This window comes from Bos javanicus, chromosome 9 (genome assembly GCF_032452875.1).
Source record: "Bos javanicus breed banteng chromosome 9, ARS-OSU_banteng_1.0, whole genome shotgun sequence".
Classification (NCBI taxonomy): domain Eukaryota; kingdom Metazoa; phylum Chordata; class Mammalia; order Artiodactyla; family Bovidae; genus Bos; species Bos javanicus.
The window spans coordinates 72,191,270-72,209,545 of NC_083876.1; the positions used below are offsets into that span (position 1 = coordinate 72,191,270).

At 40.3% G+C, this 18,276-nt stretch overlaps 1 protein-coding gene and 1 non-coding gene across 3 annotated transcripts in view; both read right to left on the reverse strand.

Moving 5' to 3' along the window:
* Window positions 1–18,276, reverse strand: part of SLC2A12 (solute carrier family 2 member 12) — a 94,187-nt gene that overhangs the window by 13,549 nt on the left and 62,362 nt on the right. For both annotated transcript variants that reach the window (XM_061428034.1, XM_061428035.1), the window contains 2 exons: window positions 4,746–4,868; window positions 596–728 (listed from right to left, as the gene is read on the reverse strand). In XM_061428034.1, coding sequence (XP_061284018.1) covers window positions 596–728; window positions 4,746–4,868 — 256 coding nt within the window. The remainder of the gene's footprint in view (window positions 1–595; window positions 729–4,745; window positions 4,869–18,276) is intronic.
* TRNAS-GGA (transfer RNA serine (anticodon GGA)) lies at window positions 5,845–5,916 on the reverse strand. Its single transcript has one exon. It is a non-coding gene; the product is annotated as a tRNA-Ser (tRNA).

Consider the following 18,276-nt stretch of genomic DNA (forward strand, 5'->3'; position numbering starts at 1 on the left):
TCCTAAAGAAAACAGGGGTTTTCTGCAGCCCACTGCTGTGTTGAATTGTTTAAGCAATCTCTCCATGTGAGTTTTATTTAACCTTTGTTCTAATTGCCTATTCATTAGGAAACTCTTCATCTTGCATAACATACTTTGTGCCATATTTGGAATAATTCTAGACATTTAAGCCCAAGAGTTTTCTTGGTAATCTTAGCCTTAATGGGTGTTTAGAACTTCAAGAAACCTACCAGTGTGATATAGAAGGCTGAAGCCCACTATTTTAGCACAGGGTGAGCATGTCATTCTGGGACCAATCTGAAACCCCCAAACAAAAAAACCACTCCTGTGAGGGGGAGGCACAGAGACGGGAGAGGTTCTTCTATCATTACTGAAAAGAGCTTTAGAAGACTAGAAAACCATGCTTATTCTAAATTCTTAGGTGAATTATGCAAATTAAACACATAGCAGAGAAACTAGAATTATTTTTTGAGATATGGTTCCCCACCAAAGCATATATCCTAAAATAATTTCAGATATTATCATTTCATTGTATATAAAAGCTGAATTTTTGAGCTAAGAGTGCTGTTCAGAGAGCAACGCACACAATACTCACTCTTTTGCCAGCTCCACTGATATTTCTTCCAAAGAGCATCCCTTTGTTTCAGGTATAAACACAATAACAAAAACCAGGGATGCTAGACTCATAACTGTATATATAAAGCACACCCATGGCAGGCCAATGAGATCTGGGGGAGACAAAAGAAACTAGTTAGAGATGCATTTTGTGTGGCTTCCATTCTATTTGTGGATAGATGCTTCTTAGGACACATATAAAAACATATGTATTTTCAAACATGCCAGTAGTAGCCAGAGAAATAGCAATCACAAATTAAAAATATAGCCAGCATCTGAAAGGTTCATTTTCACAAACAACCCCAGCTCTCTCTGGTGAAGTGAATAACAGTCTTGTAAGGATCACAATTTAAACTCAATGCCATTTTCTTGGTGAACATACTTTTTGTTTTCAAAATGGTAATAGACATGTTCGTTGCAAAACAAACAAAAAGAACCTCGAATAACACAGAAACACATAAAGCAGAAAGTAGGCACTCTCCTCTCTCCTCACCCCCTACAGTTCCTCTCTTGGGAATCACTGCCATGGCAGTTTGGTTTCTATTTGGTCGACATTTGTAAAGACATTTATACAAATGGACTCTTCTTGGAATGAGCTCCCCCTTCTTTACTCTGACTTGAATAAATCACTTCATGTTGGCAGCATTTCATCATTTTAGTAGCTGGCACTGTATTTGCAATGCTGCTTCCTGGATTCAGAGGGAAAAAAAGTGATAATGGTTTGAATGAAGGATATTAACTTGCTAAGAAGCATCAGGAAGAAGCAGGATCCTCCAGGTTTTGATGGATCTTATCTGCTAACCTAGTGTTTCCTCTGACGGCTTCTTGCCAGAGGTACTGTCCCTTTGTAGTACTGACCAAGGTCAAGGTAAGGTAGCTAGTGAGAGGCGGCCCCCAATGCACTTGAGTCTGACCTTGTATTGCGGCATCCTGTGCACAACAGAAAGTCCAGGGTAGCCAGGAGCCGAGACGAGGAGCCTGGCTCAGACCAGCCACAGACTGAAACAGTGCAAATAGCCCTTGGAGTGGCCACAAATCACAGCTAGTCAGTCAGGAACACTGACTGAGCAATTATGCAAGAAGGCAGTTTGGTAAATGCAGAGTGGAAGGATCTACACATATTAAGCACTTGTAGGCCAGCTGTGCTGAGGAGGGTTCAAGAGGCAAAAAAGACCAGCACTGCAGTTCTCCTGGCAATTTTAATTAAAGTCTGCTCTCTCTTGCCTTTCTTGCTCCTGATGCATGGTTTCCCCCAAGCGAATACTTAATAAAGAGTTTAAAGATTTGGTCCTCCTTCCCTCTCTGGAGCATAAAATCAGAAATGTAGAAGGTGGTGGTTGGGGAAAGCTCATCTCATCAAACTTGTCCCCTTTTCTGTCTGAGTACTTACAGTGACAGGGAGCTCACCACTTACAAAGATGTACACTTCATTGTGAATCAGCCCTGTCTGTTCAAACATACTTCTCACTCATTTCTAAAGCCAAGTCTCCCTTCTGGGAATTTGGGTTCAGAGGCTCTGTTTTGTTCTCTGCATCAACCTTCTCATTCCTTCTTCAAGACATGCCGCAAATATTTGAATGCACCTCCATCCCTTCCTGAGCATCCTCTTGTCCAAGTCAAACACCCCGAGTTCCTGCAACTGTTCTTCACAGACCATAGGTCATGTGCCCATGTCACCCAGGGTGCCCTCCTTGGGGGACACACTGAAACTCTCTAAAAATATTTTACTCAGAGCTGAAAGCAGTACCCAGCTGTATTATGACCACAGGAGGGTATGTCTGTGTCTCCAGAACATTCTTCTTTTATTGGTACAGCTGACATTGCACTAAAAGTCAGTGCCCAAGGGCTTGCTGTCAAGCTGAACCCTTATATCTTTTACTTGGAAAACTGATTTTTGAAAAGAAGTATAGAATTTCAAACTTAGTCCAATGAAATATCATCTACAGGTCTGAGATCATACCAGGATTTTTTTTTTAATAAATGAATATGCTTTCCAAACATTTGTTCTAAAAGTCCACTCAGAACTTGAGTCTTCATCAGCTCATCCTGTATATTAGCCATCCTTCCCAGAGATTTGTGTCATCTTTACTTGTCCTCCATCATTTCCATTCTTTCTTTTATATTTCTCTTTCTCTATATAAATGTCGTGTAAGTGTGTGTGTGTGTGTGTGTGTGTGTGTGAGAGAGAGAGAGAGAGAGAGAGAAGGTGAAGGGCATGGATCTATGTGTGTGATCTCAGCAGGAGATGTATGGCTGGTGCAAATGACCAGTTCCTTTGTTTCATCTTGGGCTATTTCCAAAAATGTGGGACATAAATATTTAAAAATTTTATTAAAAACACAAGCTAAGTTTAATTAATAACTCCAAAAGTTCACTTCCAAAAGTAGATGTACTAAAAAAGAAAAAAGAAAGTGGTCAACAAGATTCAGAAGTACATGAGTTCAAAGACTCTTGTTTTTCCCTCTAGATATATATTTTTTTGAGTATACATCCCCTGGAAAAGAAAATGGCAACCCATTTCAATATTCTCACCCAGAAAATCCCATGGACAAAGGAGCCTGGTGGGCTACAATCCATGGAGTCGCAAAGAGTCAGACATGACTGAGAGACTAAGTATGCACGCATGAACCACTTCTGAAAATGTATATATTATCTCTATATTATGTATATATATATATACACACTATTTAAAATTTATGTATTTTATATATATATGCATATAAAATAAAGAAAACTCAACTCATTAGTTTTTGAGGATGCTGGGGAACCACCTTATTATTTTGAAAACTAGAAAATAAAGAGAAAGTTTCAAACACTAATCTTGCTAGTATATGAATCTAGTATATGATCCATACTTCAGGGCAGGCAAAAAACTAATGAGAAGAATTTTCTCCTTAGAGAAATACTGCTGATAAAAATTCAGTTGTTGTTAAGTTGCTCAGTTGTATCTGACTCTTTGTGACCCCATGGACTGCAGCACACCAGGCTTCCCTGTCCTTCATCATCATCTCCCAGAGTTTGCTCAAACTCATATCCATTGAGTCAATGATACTATTCAGTGATCTCATCCTCTGTCGCCCCTTTCTCTTCCTGTCCTCAATCTTTCCTAGCATCAGGGTCTTTTAGGGATAATGGAAGGAAAATAATGGATCTGGGCAATGATCCTCAAAGGTGCAGACACGACAAGGTGGGAGACAGACAGGACATGCCTCTAATAGCAGGACACATGCCATCACCTGGGAAGAGGTTTGCAAATAAACAAGAAAAGCTAAATCTTTTCTAGCCTCTACAGATAAATAGGCTTCTCAGGTGGCTCTAGGGGTAAAGAATCACCTGCCAATGCAGGAGACGCAAAAGACTCGGATTAGATCCCTGGGTTGGGAAGATCCCCTGGAAAAGGAAATGGTAACCCACTCCAGCATTCTTGCCTGTAAGATCCCATGAACAGAGGTGCCTGGCAGGCTCCAGTCCATGGGGTCACAAAGAGTCAGACATGACTGAGTGACTGAGCACTCACAGATAAATAGCAGTTTATAGGAAAAACACAAAGGACAGGAGGTCATATGATATGACTACAATTAGCAAAACCAGCCTGGGAAAAAGTCTGTGAAACAAATGACCCAGCTTCTTTATTAAAAATATAAAGTGTGTGGAGGGAAGAAACATAGAGTTGAAACCTGTAAATTATGAGACATACCAATCAATTGTAAATCAGTTATTTGAACTTTGATTCAAATAAGGTATAAAAAATAATTATAAAACAATTGAAAGGATGTGAACCCAGACTGGATACTTGATACCAAGGGATTATTAGTAGTATTTTTTTTAGGGGTGAAAATGCTATGTAGTCACAGTATTTAAATGTCTTATCTTTTAGAGGTCTCTGTTGAAACTTTAGAGATGTGTTTGGAACATGACTTAAGGTAATTTGTGGGCAGAACAAGTGGGGTCATGACTGAATTAAGGATTGATATTTGTTTAAATTGGGTGGTTGGTACACCAGGTTCACGACCATCCTCTTTACTTTTGAGTGTTTGAAAATGTTGACAAGAAAGTATTTTTCAGGTGATGTACTTCCCTAACACCTGTCCTAAGAGCATAAAAGGCCTTAGGGAAAAGCAAGTTCTTACCCGTCACCGTCAAAAATGTCAGAGAGATGAGGAGGTTGATGCCCCAGTTCATGCTGGAAGTTAGAGCCATGGCACGTCCTCGAATTCCTCCGGGAAAAATCTCGCTCAGCACCAACCAGGGCACTGGAAGAAAGGGAAGAGTGGACGAGGAACAGCAAAATGATGGAAAATCCACTGAAGCTGACAGCCAGCTCACTGACCTCTGCCCCACTGACCTCTGCAAGATTTGTGGTTGCAGGGCCGTGTCCTTCTACATGAGGAAGGAGGAGGGATGTGCTTTCTTCTCTCTCCAGTCAAGTGAGAAACTGAGGGAGCTTGACAAGGGCCCCTGGAAGTAGGGGGAGCAACATAAAGGGCTGGGGCAGGTGACACTGCCTGAGAACTGCAAAGGGGAAGCGCGGCGGCTGGGGCCGCCTGCCCACGACAGGAGGCAGCTCTGAGGCTCTGCCAAGCACAGAGCCTCAGTGCCAGACGCTGGCTCTCCCCACTGTCCTCTGGGCCCTATCCTGTAATCTCCTCTGCCCCTAACCTTGGAGAAGTCCACCATCACAGCTACGGAGTGGGTAGGAGACAGAGCCAGGAGAATGGAAGAGGAGACTGGCTCCGCTCCCTTCCCCCACTCGGGCTTCCCGGCCTGTGGCAAGCTGGGTGCAGAGAAGCTCTCAATTAAACAGAGCTGTAGGATTTGATTTTATATCAAATATTTGACTTTCTGAAAGGAGACTCTTCTTGGCACAAGAACTGATCCGAGGAATTTTGTGATCTGAGAGTGACACAGACCACTATAGGACCTGCCTGATGGGATTACTTGACTTCTGCTCACAGCCCGTCAAAAACAGTTTGCCTAATAGCTACAAGTTCTTTCAATGGACTCAGCCCTTTACAAACCTTGTTGTCATTGGATCCTCGCTGAATCCCTCCTCATTAGGGACTAACATTACTCTTCCCCTCTTTTAAAGTAAAGGAAAGTGAAAGTGAAGTCTCTCAGTTGTCCGACTATTTGTGACCCCATGGACTGTAGCCTACCAGGCTCCTCCCTCCATGGGATTCTCCAGGCAAGAGTACTGGACTGGGTTGCCATTTCCTTCTCCAGGAGATCTTCCCGACCCAGGGATCGAACCCGGGTCTCCTGCATTCCAGGCAGATGCTTTAACCTCTGAGCCACCAGGGACGCCAAAAAGTAGAGGAAACTGAGGTTGAAAGGAGTTCATAATTTGCCAAGGTCCCAACACTGGCTTCCCAGGTGGCGCTAGTGGTCAAGAATTCCCCTGTCAATGCAGGAGACATAAGAGATGCAGGTTTGATCCCTCGATTGGAAAGATCCCCTGGAGGAGGGCATGCAACCCACTCCAGTGTTATTGCCTGGAAAATTCCACGGGTAGAGGAGCCAGGCAGGCTCCATGGGGTCACAATGAGTTGGACATGACTGAGCGACTAAACACTAACAGAGCTCGGAGGGGGCATGGAGCCCGACCATCTCTGGATCTCACACTTTTTCATCTCGGTGCGCTCTTGGGAGTGGCTCAATAAAGATTTGTTAATGAGCATGTAGATAAGGAGTATAAGCACTTCTGATGCTGAGGAAAGAAGGGCTTAGGAGCTGCCCCAGCCCTGGCTCAGTGCTGGCCAAGTCACCTTGTGTTGCAAACCCAGTGTTTATACCCAGCCCAGCTGCGTCCTCCTACCCCGGAGGAGGAAGAAACAAGAGGCTGAGGAGGGACCCCCTTGACCAGCAACCACTCGGGCTGCCTGTGCCAGAATCATGGGGCTGTCACCTGGGTCTCTGACGGAAAATTTACCTCTCGTAGCAGGATCACGCTCTGTAGAGAGAACATCTGCTCAAAGTAAATTTGCTGTTTCAAAGAAAAATATTTAAATTACAGAAGAGGGCTGCAAACACATTTTTTTCCCCTTGATTATTTGCTCCAAGTGAATCTACATACAGTTACCTTGAGGGTATGGAAGAGAATCGCAAGCAAAGGAACATGATTATTGTTCTAATTAATAAGGAATTCCAAAATAGCACTCCAGAGCCCTCCCCTCCACTCTGTGCCCCAAAGTCCTTCACCAGATTCCTGCAGATTATATCCTTGGAGACCAGTGCAAAGATCAGGTAACCTTGCCCTGAGCTTTGCAGACTGAGGATCTGGCTCTGAGAAGAGTGATAGCTGCGTAATTTTGGTGAAGCCTTTGTAACAAGGCTGTCCTTGAGCAAATACAAGATAAAAGTAAGTAAGTTCACTTTGTTGAAGACAAATCACCTATGCCAAAGACCAGTCCCCCCGGGCTCCTTCCTGCCATGGGTATTTGATTCAGGTAGGAGTCCTGCTTTCGAACTGTGGTATTGGAGAAGACTCTTGAGAATCCCTTGGACTGCAAGGAGATCAAACCAGTTAATCCTAAAGGAAATCAACCCTGAATATTCATTGGAAGGACTGATGCTGAAGCTGAAACTCTAAAACTTTCGCCACCTGTTGCAAAGAGCCCACTCATTGGAAAAGACCTTGATGCTGGGAAACATTGAAGGCAGGAAGAAACGGGGATGACAGAGGATGAGATGGTTGGATGGCATCACCGACTCAATGGACATGAGTTTGAGCAAACTCCAGGAGATAGTGAAGGAAAGGGAAGCCTGGCGTGTTACAGTCCATGGGGTCTCAAAGGCTCTGACACAACTTAGCGACTGAACAACAACGACAATGTTAAAATAGCTTTAACAGATCTCAGAATCATAAAAAGTACAGGTTTTCAGATCCATAGAGAGTGAAATAAAAATGTGAAAGTGCCATTTGCAGCAAGATAGAACTTACTGAAAGGGTAAAGTCCCTCCATGGCAGTCTTAGGTGCAAGATGGTGCCACAATTTTATGTCTCCACACTCTCTGGAAAAGGGCTGTGAGTACCCAGAGCAGAGGGAATGGAGAAGCTGTTTCAAGTCGTAAGTAAAGAGCAAAGAGGTATAAACTATCACAGGAATTTAATATATTGATATTTAATAATAGATGGAAGTCTGTTTTTTTTTTTAATCCCAAATGTTTTTCCAATGAGAGAGCCTAATTTCTCACCACCAAAAATCAAGTTATTGCCACATGCCGCAGTAAAGTGGTGGCTGTCTCTGGAGTAGTCAGAGATATAATAATTCTTCCACAATGAGTGCAGCCATTCACTGCAGGTGAGCAGGCCCTGCAACAATTCTCCTTGACATCTATTATTTCACCTTTTACCCTACTCTTCCAGGACCACCCCTGACATATGTGCCTCTATAAACGTCTGCGTGAGTCTTTAAAGTCTTTTCCAGGTTACAAGGATTGAGAAAATTTTGGACTTGCTGGGAGATGATTGTCCACAAATATTGAGACTCATATTTCACATGGTAATCACCAAGGTTGCCTGTCAGAACAGGCCTGATCCAGATGAAATCTGTGGTGTTTATGGCTGCACAGAGTGCCATAAAACGACCATGAGGGACAAACTCGTTGAAGTGGCTCTGTGTGCAGCAGAGGACACAAACTTGGATAAATAGAGCCAATCAGTGGAAACAGCTGAGCTCTGCCACGTCAGCAGCCATGCTTATCTCCCCCTCCTCCTATATTTCTGCCACTGCTGAACATTTTTTTCCACTGAGGCTGTCCTTTCTCTCCCTGTGCTTTCAGATGTAAACCCTGCAGCATTTCAGGCATGCTTTCCATTTGGCTTGAGCATTTCAGCCTCAGGTCTGAAAGACTCATGGAAGGCTTGAAACTCTTACCTTACCTTGAAACTCTTAGGGAACTCCTAGAAATTTGGAGGAAGTTCTACAGTTAAGCTGTAGAGTTCCCAACAACCTGATGGAGCCAGTGTCCTATACTTTGTAGGAGTGAAGCCAAATCCTACGGCTTTTACTGACTTTGCAGGCAATGTGCAGCAGACCCAGCTCTCCTTTCACTGTAAAGAGGTACTTAAAATGTGAATTTGAAAGGGAGTATGCTCATTTCCTTCCAACTAGATGTTTAAATTATGATCTTATAAGTGCCTTGAGTGGGAAAATCTTGTCCTTTAAAAATATACTCCTCCATAAGCCACCATCAGGCTTCCCAGGTATCTCAGCTGGTAAAGGATTCTCCTGCAATGCATGAGACCCTGGTTCAATTCCTGGGTCAGGAAGTTCCACTAGTGAAGAGATAGGCTACCCACTCTAGTATTCTTGGGCTTCCCTGGTGATTCAGATGGTAAAGAATCCACTTGTAATGCAGGAGACCTGGGTTCGATCCCTGGGTTGGGAAGATCCCCTAGAGAAGGACATGACAACCCACTCTAATATTCTTGCCTGGAGAATCTCCATGGACAGAGAAGCCTGGCTGGCTACAGTCCATGGGGTAGCAAAGTGTCAGACATGACTGAGCGACTAAGCACAGCACAGCAAACCACCATCCACAACATCAGCAATGATATTTTTACTTTATTTTTTGTATTTTCCCTTCTCTCAGTCTCTCTGAATTTTGCTCACTCCTGGCCGCTTTTAAAATAGGTACTTTATTCAAGAATCTTAACAAACCAAGAAAAGCAATGAAATAAAGCCTCAATGTTCCCCAATCTTTCTATTTTAATGATTTCTAGTCAGAATCCATCAGAAATTATTTTCTAAAATATTTTAGGAGAAATTGGATTATGTGGATTAATTGGATTAAATTGTAAATCCTTAAAAAAATTCCAGAGTTAAAGATGGAACCCTATTGTGAGCAGGTACCAATTGGGAATAAGAACTGTGGCAGGGTCTCCAAGCTTTAATGCTTGTGTAGCCTTTAAAATAATTAGAAAAGCTAAGTACTTTCTTTCATTTATAAGTCAACATCTCACTTTTTTTTTTTACCATAAATTTAAATGACAGCAAAATATGCAATTTCAATGATTATTTATTTATTTTTGATGGCATTTAAAATCTATGTTTATAATAGAGAATATTTATATCACTCAAATAGTTCCAGTGGAATTTAAATACCATCTCTATTTGATATTCATCTTCGTCCATTTAAAAATATAGCAATATGGCATTTAATATAAAGTTTACATTTTTAAATAGATGAAATATTCTCAAGAATAATAAAAATTGATGGGGAGTTGAAAATTTTTTATAATAGCAGTGTCACTACATTCTTTAAATTAACAAAAAAAATTTGTTGTAATGATAAATCAGTTGATAACTTGATTAGCTCAGCCTATAGGTTTGTTGAAAGAAAATTATTGGAAATATCTAAGCTTAAGAAGTATTATTATATAGTCATTAGAGTCATTTTTCTAGTCCACACCTACACCAATATCTCAAACTGCCTTTTTGATTAGTGTTCCTCAGGTTTTTATAATTGGGGATATATTGTCATAATAAGATTTCTGGAAGGTAATAGATGTGCTTTCTTTTAAGTGGAAGAATAGTTTTTAGTGGGAAGATAAGGAAGAAGAAACTAGGAAACAGATTTTTCCTAAAGATCAAGAAATTGATTTCCTTTAATGAATCATTGAAGGAAGATTCCAGAAAGTAGCCCCCAGGAGTATGCTTATCCCAATTTGCAGATCACTGAACTAGAATTCAAAATGAAAAACAAAAAAAAGGGAAGGAGTTACAAAAAACTAGTCCACTCTGGTTTACAGTATGATGTGAATGGAGTGCTTCACACGTAACATTTTATGTTGTACTTTTCTTATGAATGATGCTTCAGTATTCATAATAAAAAATATAATAAAAAGTATTATAGTTTTTAATGTTGCAAGTGTTCTTTGGAAAAATGCTTAACATGTTCTGAAGAACAATAAAGTAACAAGTGCATACTGTGCTTATTAAGATAGTGTTAAAATCTTTATTTCTTTAATGTTTTCACTGTCTGATAGTCATAATTTTTAAGGGCATGAGACAATGATCATAGTGCAGGTCAGAGAGGAAAGTTAAACACCAATGTATTATATTATGTGAAAAGTTGTTGATGGCAATGTAATAAATGGTGCGATTTCTCTGTGTTTAGCTGTGTTTGTGCTACAAAAATACAGTTTCAGACTCTGGTTCTTTTGGGAACCACTGTGCATCATCTAACTCCAAAGAGGAAAGTGAAATTTAATTAGCAAAGGGCACATATTTCTTTTCTTTAAGTTTTTCCTCTTTTGCTTGGATGCAAATTTAGTATAAAACCATTCAGATACTATTATTGGTTTACTTTGCATTACTGTAATGACTAACACCAGAGGACCAAATAAATCACCACTTTAATCAAGCTAAATATCTTTTAACTTAATTATCTTGGGGGGAGGAGGAACAGTATTGGTATGAATTTTGAATAACTGAAACATAAAACTTGAAAGAAAAAACATATTTGGAAGATCTTAAAGGTAGACACACTTAACACAAACCCATTGGGTGAATATGATTGTATAATGGCTACATTTGATAATAAAATTCTTTGTTTAAAGAATAATAATTGAATCAATATGCCTTTTCTCTAAAAGTATGTATTATTCCATAAGAATGGTAGGGAAAAGAAAAGATTGAGCACTAAAAAAGTCTTTGACTGTAATGGTTTTGAATATTAGAGGCCTGGAGCCTAGAAGGAAATATAAAGAATATCAAAATCTCTTTGGAAACATTTGATGAAATTCTGGTCTGCAAGCCTTTGTTCTAAACCCTGTATATCTTGGAGTCGAGCAGCTAAGTAAACTTCCAAATTAGAACCTGCTGTTCCACATCCCTGGAATTGTTATCATCTTTAACTATACAAACATCACATGAACAATTTCTTTTAGAGGAGCTCATTATTTAGTTATAAATTTTAGATTAAATGTTATGGCAGACGAGTCATATGCTTACTACTGATACCTATCCTCCAAAAGGCTGCTTAAACGCCACAAAACCAAACAACCAAAGCTAGGCTCTACAATCTTTGTGCCTTAAAAAGTTTCAGTGTTTTGTTTTAAACAGAACATTGTTTAATATGTTTTAGAATATTTGAGTTGAAAAGCAATTTTTCATGGGTCTTGCATTTCAGTATGTTTCCTGAGAAAAGCACTGACTTTGTTCCAGACTGTCTTTCTAAGGATGTTCATATAACAAGCAGCCTTGGAAGATGGAGTGTCTCCTCTGGGCAAAAGTTTGCTTACTATTGCTTACATTAATGTCTCCCTCCAAGGGAAAGATCAGGTCGGTTTACTGTCTATTATAAAAGACTTGGGTTCCCCAAGGTTGGGATTCCTCTCCTCTAAAATAACCCATTCTATGTGTCTAGGTGTCATCTGGCCTGGTTCATGATGTCAAGGCATTAGGGCTTGGGGAACCATGCAAATGTGGTTAACTCTGGCTATTGCTATTGCTATTGCTAAGAGTAATAACTGTCTTTTGTCTCTGACCAAAAAGTCTAGTGTCTTTTGCCAAAATCCATGAAACTGAGACAGGCTAATTTGTAAGCTTTCTAGTGGGCTCAAATATCAGCCAGTTTATAGTTCTTGAGAGCTGATTATTTGTAGCTATGGTATGAATTTTTAAAAAAGATCTTTTATTACCATTATTAACTTTAGACTTCCCACTTACATCTGAGAAATTTTACATGATTCTTAAGCCTCAGATAATCCATTGAAATATTTCTATAAGCTCTAACACTAATTAAGTAAGTAAAAACAACCCCCAAATACCAGACTTAGACTTTTGTATATTTCTGCTAGGAAAACCGGGAAGAAATTATCTCAACACTTTTTTGGAAAGTGTCAAGTTTTAAAACATTCAATTACTAAACCAAGATAGGAATTATTATCCCATGATATGGCTAATCTCAGTCTTTTTTTCCACTTCAGGAGAAGGGTTGAATCTTATATTTGGAGAATATAATAGAAATAAATATTTTCTAATACCATACATTTTTTATGACCTTAATTTTTGTAACTTTAAGACATGAAACTTCTTAAGTCACCAAATGAAGTAGAGATGGCTCCACATCCTCAATTGAGTAGCTTTACTCAGACATAACTTTTGGTCAAACGTGTATGAGGTTCCACACAAACCACTTTTATTTCTGATGCCCTCTATATTGATACAAATTCATACTAGAGGAGATTAGGATATGTCAACACCTGACTAGAGAGACAGCACCCCTACATCACAGAAGCTGAAAAAGTTCCAGAAACTTTTTTGGACTCATCTAACAAATATTTCTTGAGCCTTTCCTGTGGGCCAGGCACGAGGTTAGGCTCAAGGAAACAACAATGAACAAGACGGACTGTGCACATCCAAGACAGAGTCTAAATTAGTTGTGCCAACTCAGAATAACAAAGAAATTGGTTATTTCTCAGCCTAAGTCACACCTTTCACCAAAGCCTCAGAATTTTCTGTAACATCTGTCTGATATACTATAAAAGAAGGCTCTCTTGACTGTAGGTAATGCAGAACTGAACCATACTTCAAGCAATACATGTATTTTCTTTAGTCTTGACCTAATTGGAATGATGCTTGGAAGGGAGGTGAGAAGGACCATGGCATCATAATTCAGTATGGGGCTATGGAACATTTGCTATGTCTCCTGAAATGGCTTAAGCAAAATGCCAGCTGAGGTCAGCGCTTGGCATTACTGGAACCATCCATCTCATGTCTAGACTGTACCCAGATGTTTAATAGCACTAATAACTAAGTGTATTGAGTCCATGCCACCCACCAGGCAATGCACTAGGTATACTACATGCAAATAGCTTTGTTCAACCCCACAGTTAAATTGTGAGGTAGGTCAGGAAGCTGAATCCTGGGGAGATGGATTGACTTGTCTGGAGTCCTACACCATGGAACTGCAATTCAGTGTCAGGAAGCTTGATGCCAATGTCTTGTCTGAATTCATGCACTTTGTTTACAACCTCTGCAGGCTTTCTTTCTCTCCTAAACCTTGCGTGACCCCCTTAAGGCCATTGATCTTATCCCTGATCCTTTTTTATTTTTCTTCATCACTCTTACTTCCACTTAAATGTTGACACTTCTCTCTTCTCGAAGCTGTATTATACATCTATTTATTTTCTGTTTTATTGCCTGTCCCCACCACTAGCTCCATGCAGGGGAGGTGTGGCTTTCACTCATCCATCCCTGAGTCACCATCAATGGGCCCCATGCCCAATGGGTCATGACTGAGCCATTCACATGTGCTGGACAAGTGAGTGACCAGATGAATCCCCACCACCTTCTGCCCCTCTCCTCTCTTCCGGGTCACTCCAAGATGCTTTCTTGCTGGAGCTCCTGCCTATTTGGAAGAAGAGATGGAGGTGATTTGGTGTCATCTGTCATTCAATCTTCAGGGTAAAGTTCTGTTTAAACTTGAGAATACAAAGGCAGATAAAGGATAACAGTTATAGCCTCATTATGGAGCTTAATATGTGACCATGGACAAATTCCTTCAATCTGCTCTAATGAAAAGATATTAGTCATGAGATAAGAAGAAGAGGTTAATTAATTAATTAATGGACATAGGAGTTTTTGGATTTCAAAAAAAGGCCCTAATAATTGTTTTGAAAAGAACAGTCACACACATTTTTCTGAGTTGCAGAGGCTATTTTAAGGAAGGCGGCTACACAAGTATTACCTCAAATGAACTCATGAGATAATAACTTTATGCTTTGGGTTTGGACTCATTTCTGCTTTACTTTTGAAGCCTAAGAAGAAGACAAATCTCTATGTGGCTCTATATCCTCACAATGTCAGGGATCTTTGGTTCTACCCTGAAGCTTGAACTACAATAGAAAAGTGTTCATTATTAGAAGGAGCTAAAATGACCAGAATCACCCCAGAAAGAGTGGAGAGTCAAGGAAAGATTTTGAACATATTTTAAAGGGAGAGATGAGTCGTGGAAAACAGAATGTTTCATAAAAGTAATAAAAGCAGTGGGGTATATATTGTGATTTTATTTGATGGAAGAGTTTTAGTATGAGTTACAGGAGGGCAGAAGTTCTTAACCTCTATGAACCCCTTCAGCAGGCTCATGAAACCTATGGATTCCTCCATAGAATAATATTTTAAATGTACAAAATAAAATATGTAAGATTACTTGGTTGCAAATTTAAGCCCCCTTCTGAATTCTAGATTCCAGAGTACCCCAATTATTCTAGACTCAGGCAAACAGAGGACCAGAAAGTGAAATAATGTAGGGCATACACTTTAGCCTAAAAATAGAAATACTTTCTGACAAGAGAAACTATGTTGTGATCTAATACAATGAAGGAATGTTGTTCTAAGCCAACCCATATTTTAAAAGATTTAATAAAGATGATTTAATCTTGCTTTTGAGTTTCCTTTGGAACAGCAAGTACTTTTCCCTTTATGCCCCTGTTGACACAAAGGATTTGCTTCTATTACAAGTAATAAACTCTTTAAATGAAATACCTGAGCAGTAATCGCATCAGGTTAATAAGTTTTATGATGCATTCATGATCTGGCATGAAAATTTGCTCTTAATAAAAAGATTCTTTAAATTTCAAATCATTTGTGCCAATACTCTAGAACACAATTTTGGTTATTGAATTGGAATTCTTATGGCATGGTTTCTTTGGAAAAGAAAAAATTAAATACAATATGAACATGGACATAAATGACTAACTCTTAGCAAGAAAAAAAGGAGAATTATTCAGATCTCTTCTAAAAACTCTAGCAGTATTGATAGTCTCAAGCCATCAGTGTAAATTAACTGCTTGTTTTCCTTAAAGGGAATGTATTCGAGCTTCTCTGGTGGCTCAGCAGTAAAGTTCAGTTCAGTTCAGTCTCTCAGTCGTGTCCGACTCTTTGCGACCCCATGAATCGCAGGCCTCCCTGTCCATCACCAACTCCCGGAGTTCACCCAAATTCATGTCTATTGAATCTGTGATGCCATCCAGCCATCTCATCCTCTGTCATCCCCTTCTCCTCCTGCCCCTAATCCCTCCCAGCATCAGGGTCTTTTCCAATGAGTCAACTCTTCGCATGAGGTACTTGGAGTTTCAGCCTCAGCATCATTCCTTCCAATGAACACCCAGGACTGGTGTCCTTTAGGATGGACTGGTTGGGTTGCCGTTTCTTTCTCCAGGGGATCTTCGGGTTTGATCCTTGGGTTGGGAAGATCCCTTGGAGAAAGAAATGGCAACCCACTCCAGTATTCTTGCCTGGGGAATCCCAAGGACAGAGGAGCCTGGCAGGCTACAATCAATGGGGTCACAAGAGTTTGACAAGACTGAGTAACTAAACCACCACCACATTCTGTCCCCTACTGCTTGCCTTCTAGCCTCAGGTGTGAATATCTGAATCAGTGCTTGAAACAGCAATCGCAAGTGGAAGAAATCAGGAGATGATGGGTTATTTCCCTTTCCCAAATGCAAACCTCCTTCAAACCTGAGATTCTCATCTCATTAGCTTTGCTTTTGTTCTAAGAAATGCTCTGAAAGACTCTTCTCCATGTGAGAGTAAAAAGCAGAGATGTCAAAAAAAAAAAAAAAAAATCTGGTACTATTTTAGATACTTTGTGTCTGAAATTCCCAAATAACTCTTTATGACTTGACAAATGCCCTAAGTGCTTCCAACTACTTGTTTCTGAGCACTGCTAACTCTCCTGCATCTTTTCTTAGAGACCACAAGAGAAAAAGATTTTTAGAACTCATGCCCAAATTGAGACGGGAGGGAAGGGGGCAGGGCACAACCTTTAAAAGAATGACAAGGCCATTGAGGGTATGATAAAGGCTGGTTAGAACAGATTAGGCCCAAAATGGCAGAAGACTGACTTTCAGTGAATCTTAGCCTCATTATATGCTCATTATAATATATTAGCATGTGCAAAATGACACACCCACAGGCACCATGACAGTTCTGAGGCTAACCATAAAAGGTCAGAGTGGACAGTGGCTCAGTTCCTGGAAATCTCAGTCCCCTTCTCCAAAATGGTTGGAATAATTCTCCCACTTATTAGCCTATGAAATTATCCAGCTCATACAAACTGCTGCTGCTGCTGCTGCTTAGTCACTTCAGTCATGTCTGACTCTGTGCGACCCCCCCATATTTTGGGGCCTCTCGCCTTCTGAGATGGCCTGAACTCTGTCTGTGGAGTGTGTTTCTCCCTAAATAAACCTGCTTTCCTATTTACTTTTCAGAGCAGATTCCTCTTGCCCGCCCTCTTATATCCTTCACAAGTGTCCTATATTAATAAACCTACTTTTTGCCTGTCACTATGCCTCTTGCTGAATTTTTTTCTGCAGCAAGACATAAATAACCTGAGGTCCATTAAGTCCTGTGACCAGGTGTGTGGTTTCAGCTGGGAGACTGTGGGTTCAAGGCCCCTCTTAAGCCAGAAATTGTGGGTTCCAGTACCATCTGAAGTGCAGCTGGATTGGAGTCCCACCCAAAGGAGTGAGGTTAGAAGACTGTGGGTTTGAGTCCCAAATTGAGGTGTGTGATTGCAAAGTGATGGATTGTTCTGCAAAAACTTGATGGTTTCAGGACATACAGGCTTTTCTGTGGCAACCTAGTGACCCTAGCTTTGTTAGTACTTATCCTACCAACTAGATATAGCTTGACACAGATAAAGAAACACAGTCCGAGATTTTCCTGTATATTCATCTTTGTTTTAAAGTTCTTTTGCTCTCCTCCTTAGAAACATGAACATACCCCAGCATCATTTTCAAACAAGTGGTGCTAATGGTAAAGAACCTGCCTGCCAATCAGGAGACAAAGGAGATGTAGGTTTGAGTCTGGCTTGGGAAAATCCCCGGAAGGAGGGCATGGCAACCCAGTTCAGTATTCTTGTCTGGAGAATCCCATGGACAGGGAGGCTGGTGGACTACTCTTGGCACAAAGAGTCAGACAAGACTGAGCAACTTAGCACTCAGCACGACTTCAAGGGATAGAAGGAAAAAATATGAGATGTCATGTCTTCCCTCCAAGAGCTTACAATCCAGTAACCACATTCTGATTAATAAACCAGTAAACACTCAAAAGCAATACACTGTTTCATTAAGGACTCAGTTGTTATCACGTGGTAACTTTTCATTTACATCGTACACTCCAGGATCCAAACACTATGCATTGGCTCCCTTGATACTCACCTATACTCTGTGATGTAGGACAGGTATTATTATGCCTAGTTCATAGATTTAGAAACAGCTTCAGAGAAAATAAATGACTCAAAATCACATAACCAGTAGGCAGAAGAACTGAGATTAGAACTCAAGTTTTCTGATTTCAAACTCAGGCTCTTTGTAGCCCAGAACTGAACTACTCTACGCTAGAAATAACTGGTAGTTCATATGAATAAAGACCTTGAAGAAATGGAGTGAATTCATAGGGGAGATAAGACTTTCACTGAGCTTTCAAGATAGGAGGGATTTGGGCAGACTAGAGGCAGAAGGAAAAGAGGTCACAACAAGTGCTTTCTGTCTCCTGACCTGGGTATGGAGCAGTGGAAGATAAAACGCACAGAGAGCAAAGTATTGCCTCATGTCACAACTCTTCGTATCCTCAAGAACCTAAATGTATTTCTATATGAATGGTAGCCCTGGAAGAAAAATCTATAGACTATGATGTAAATGGT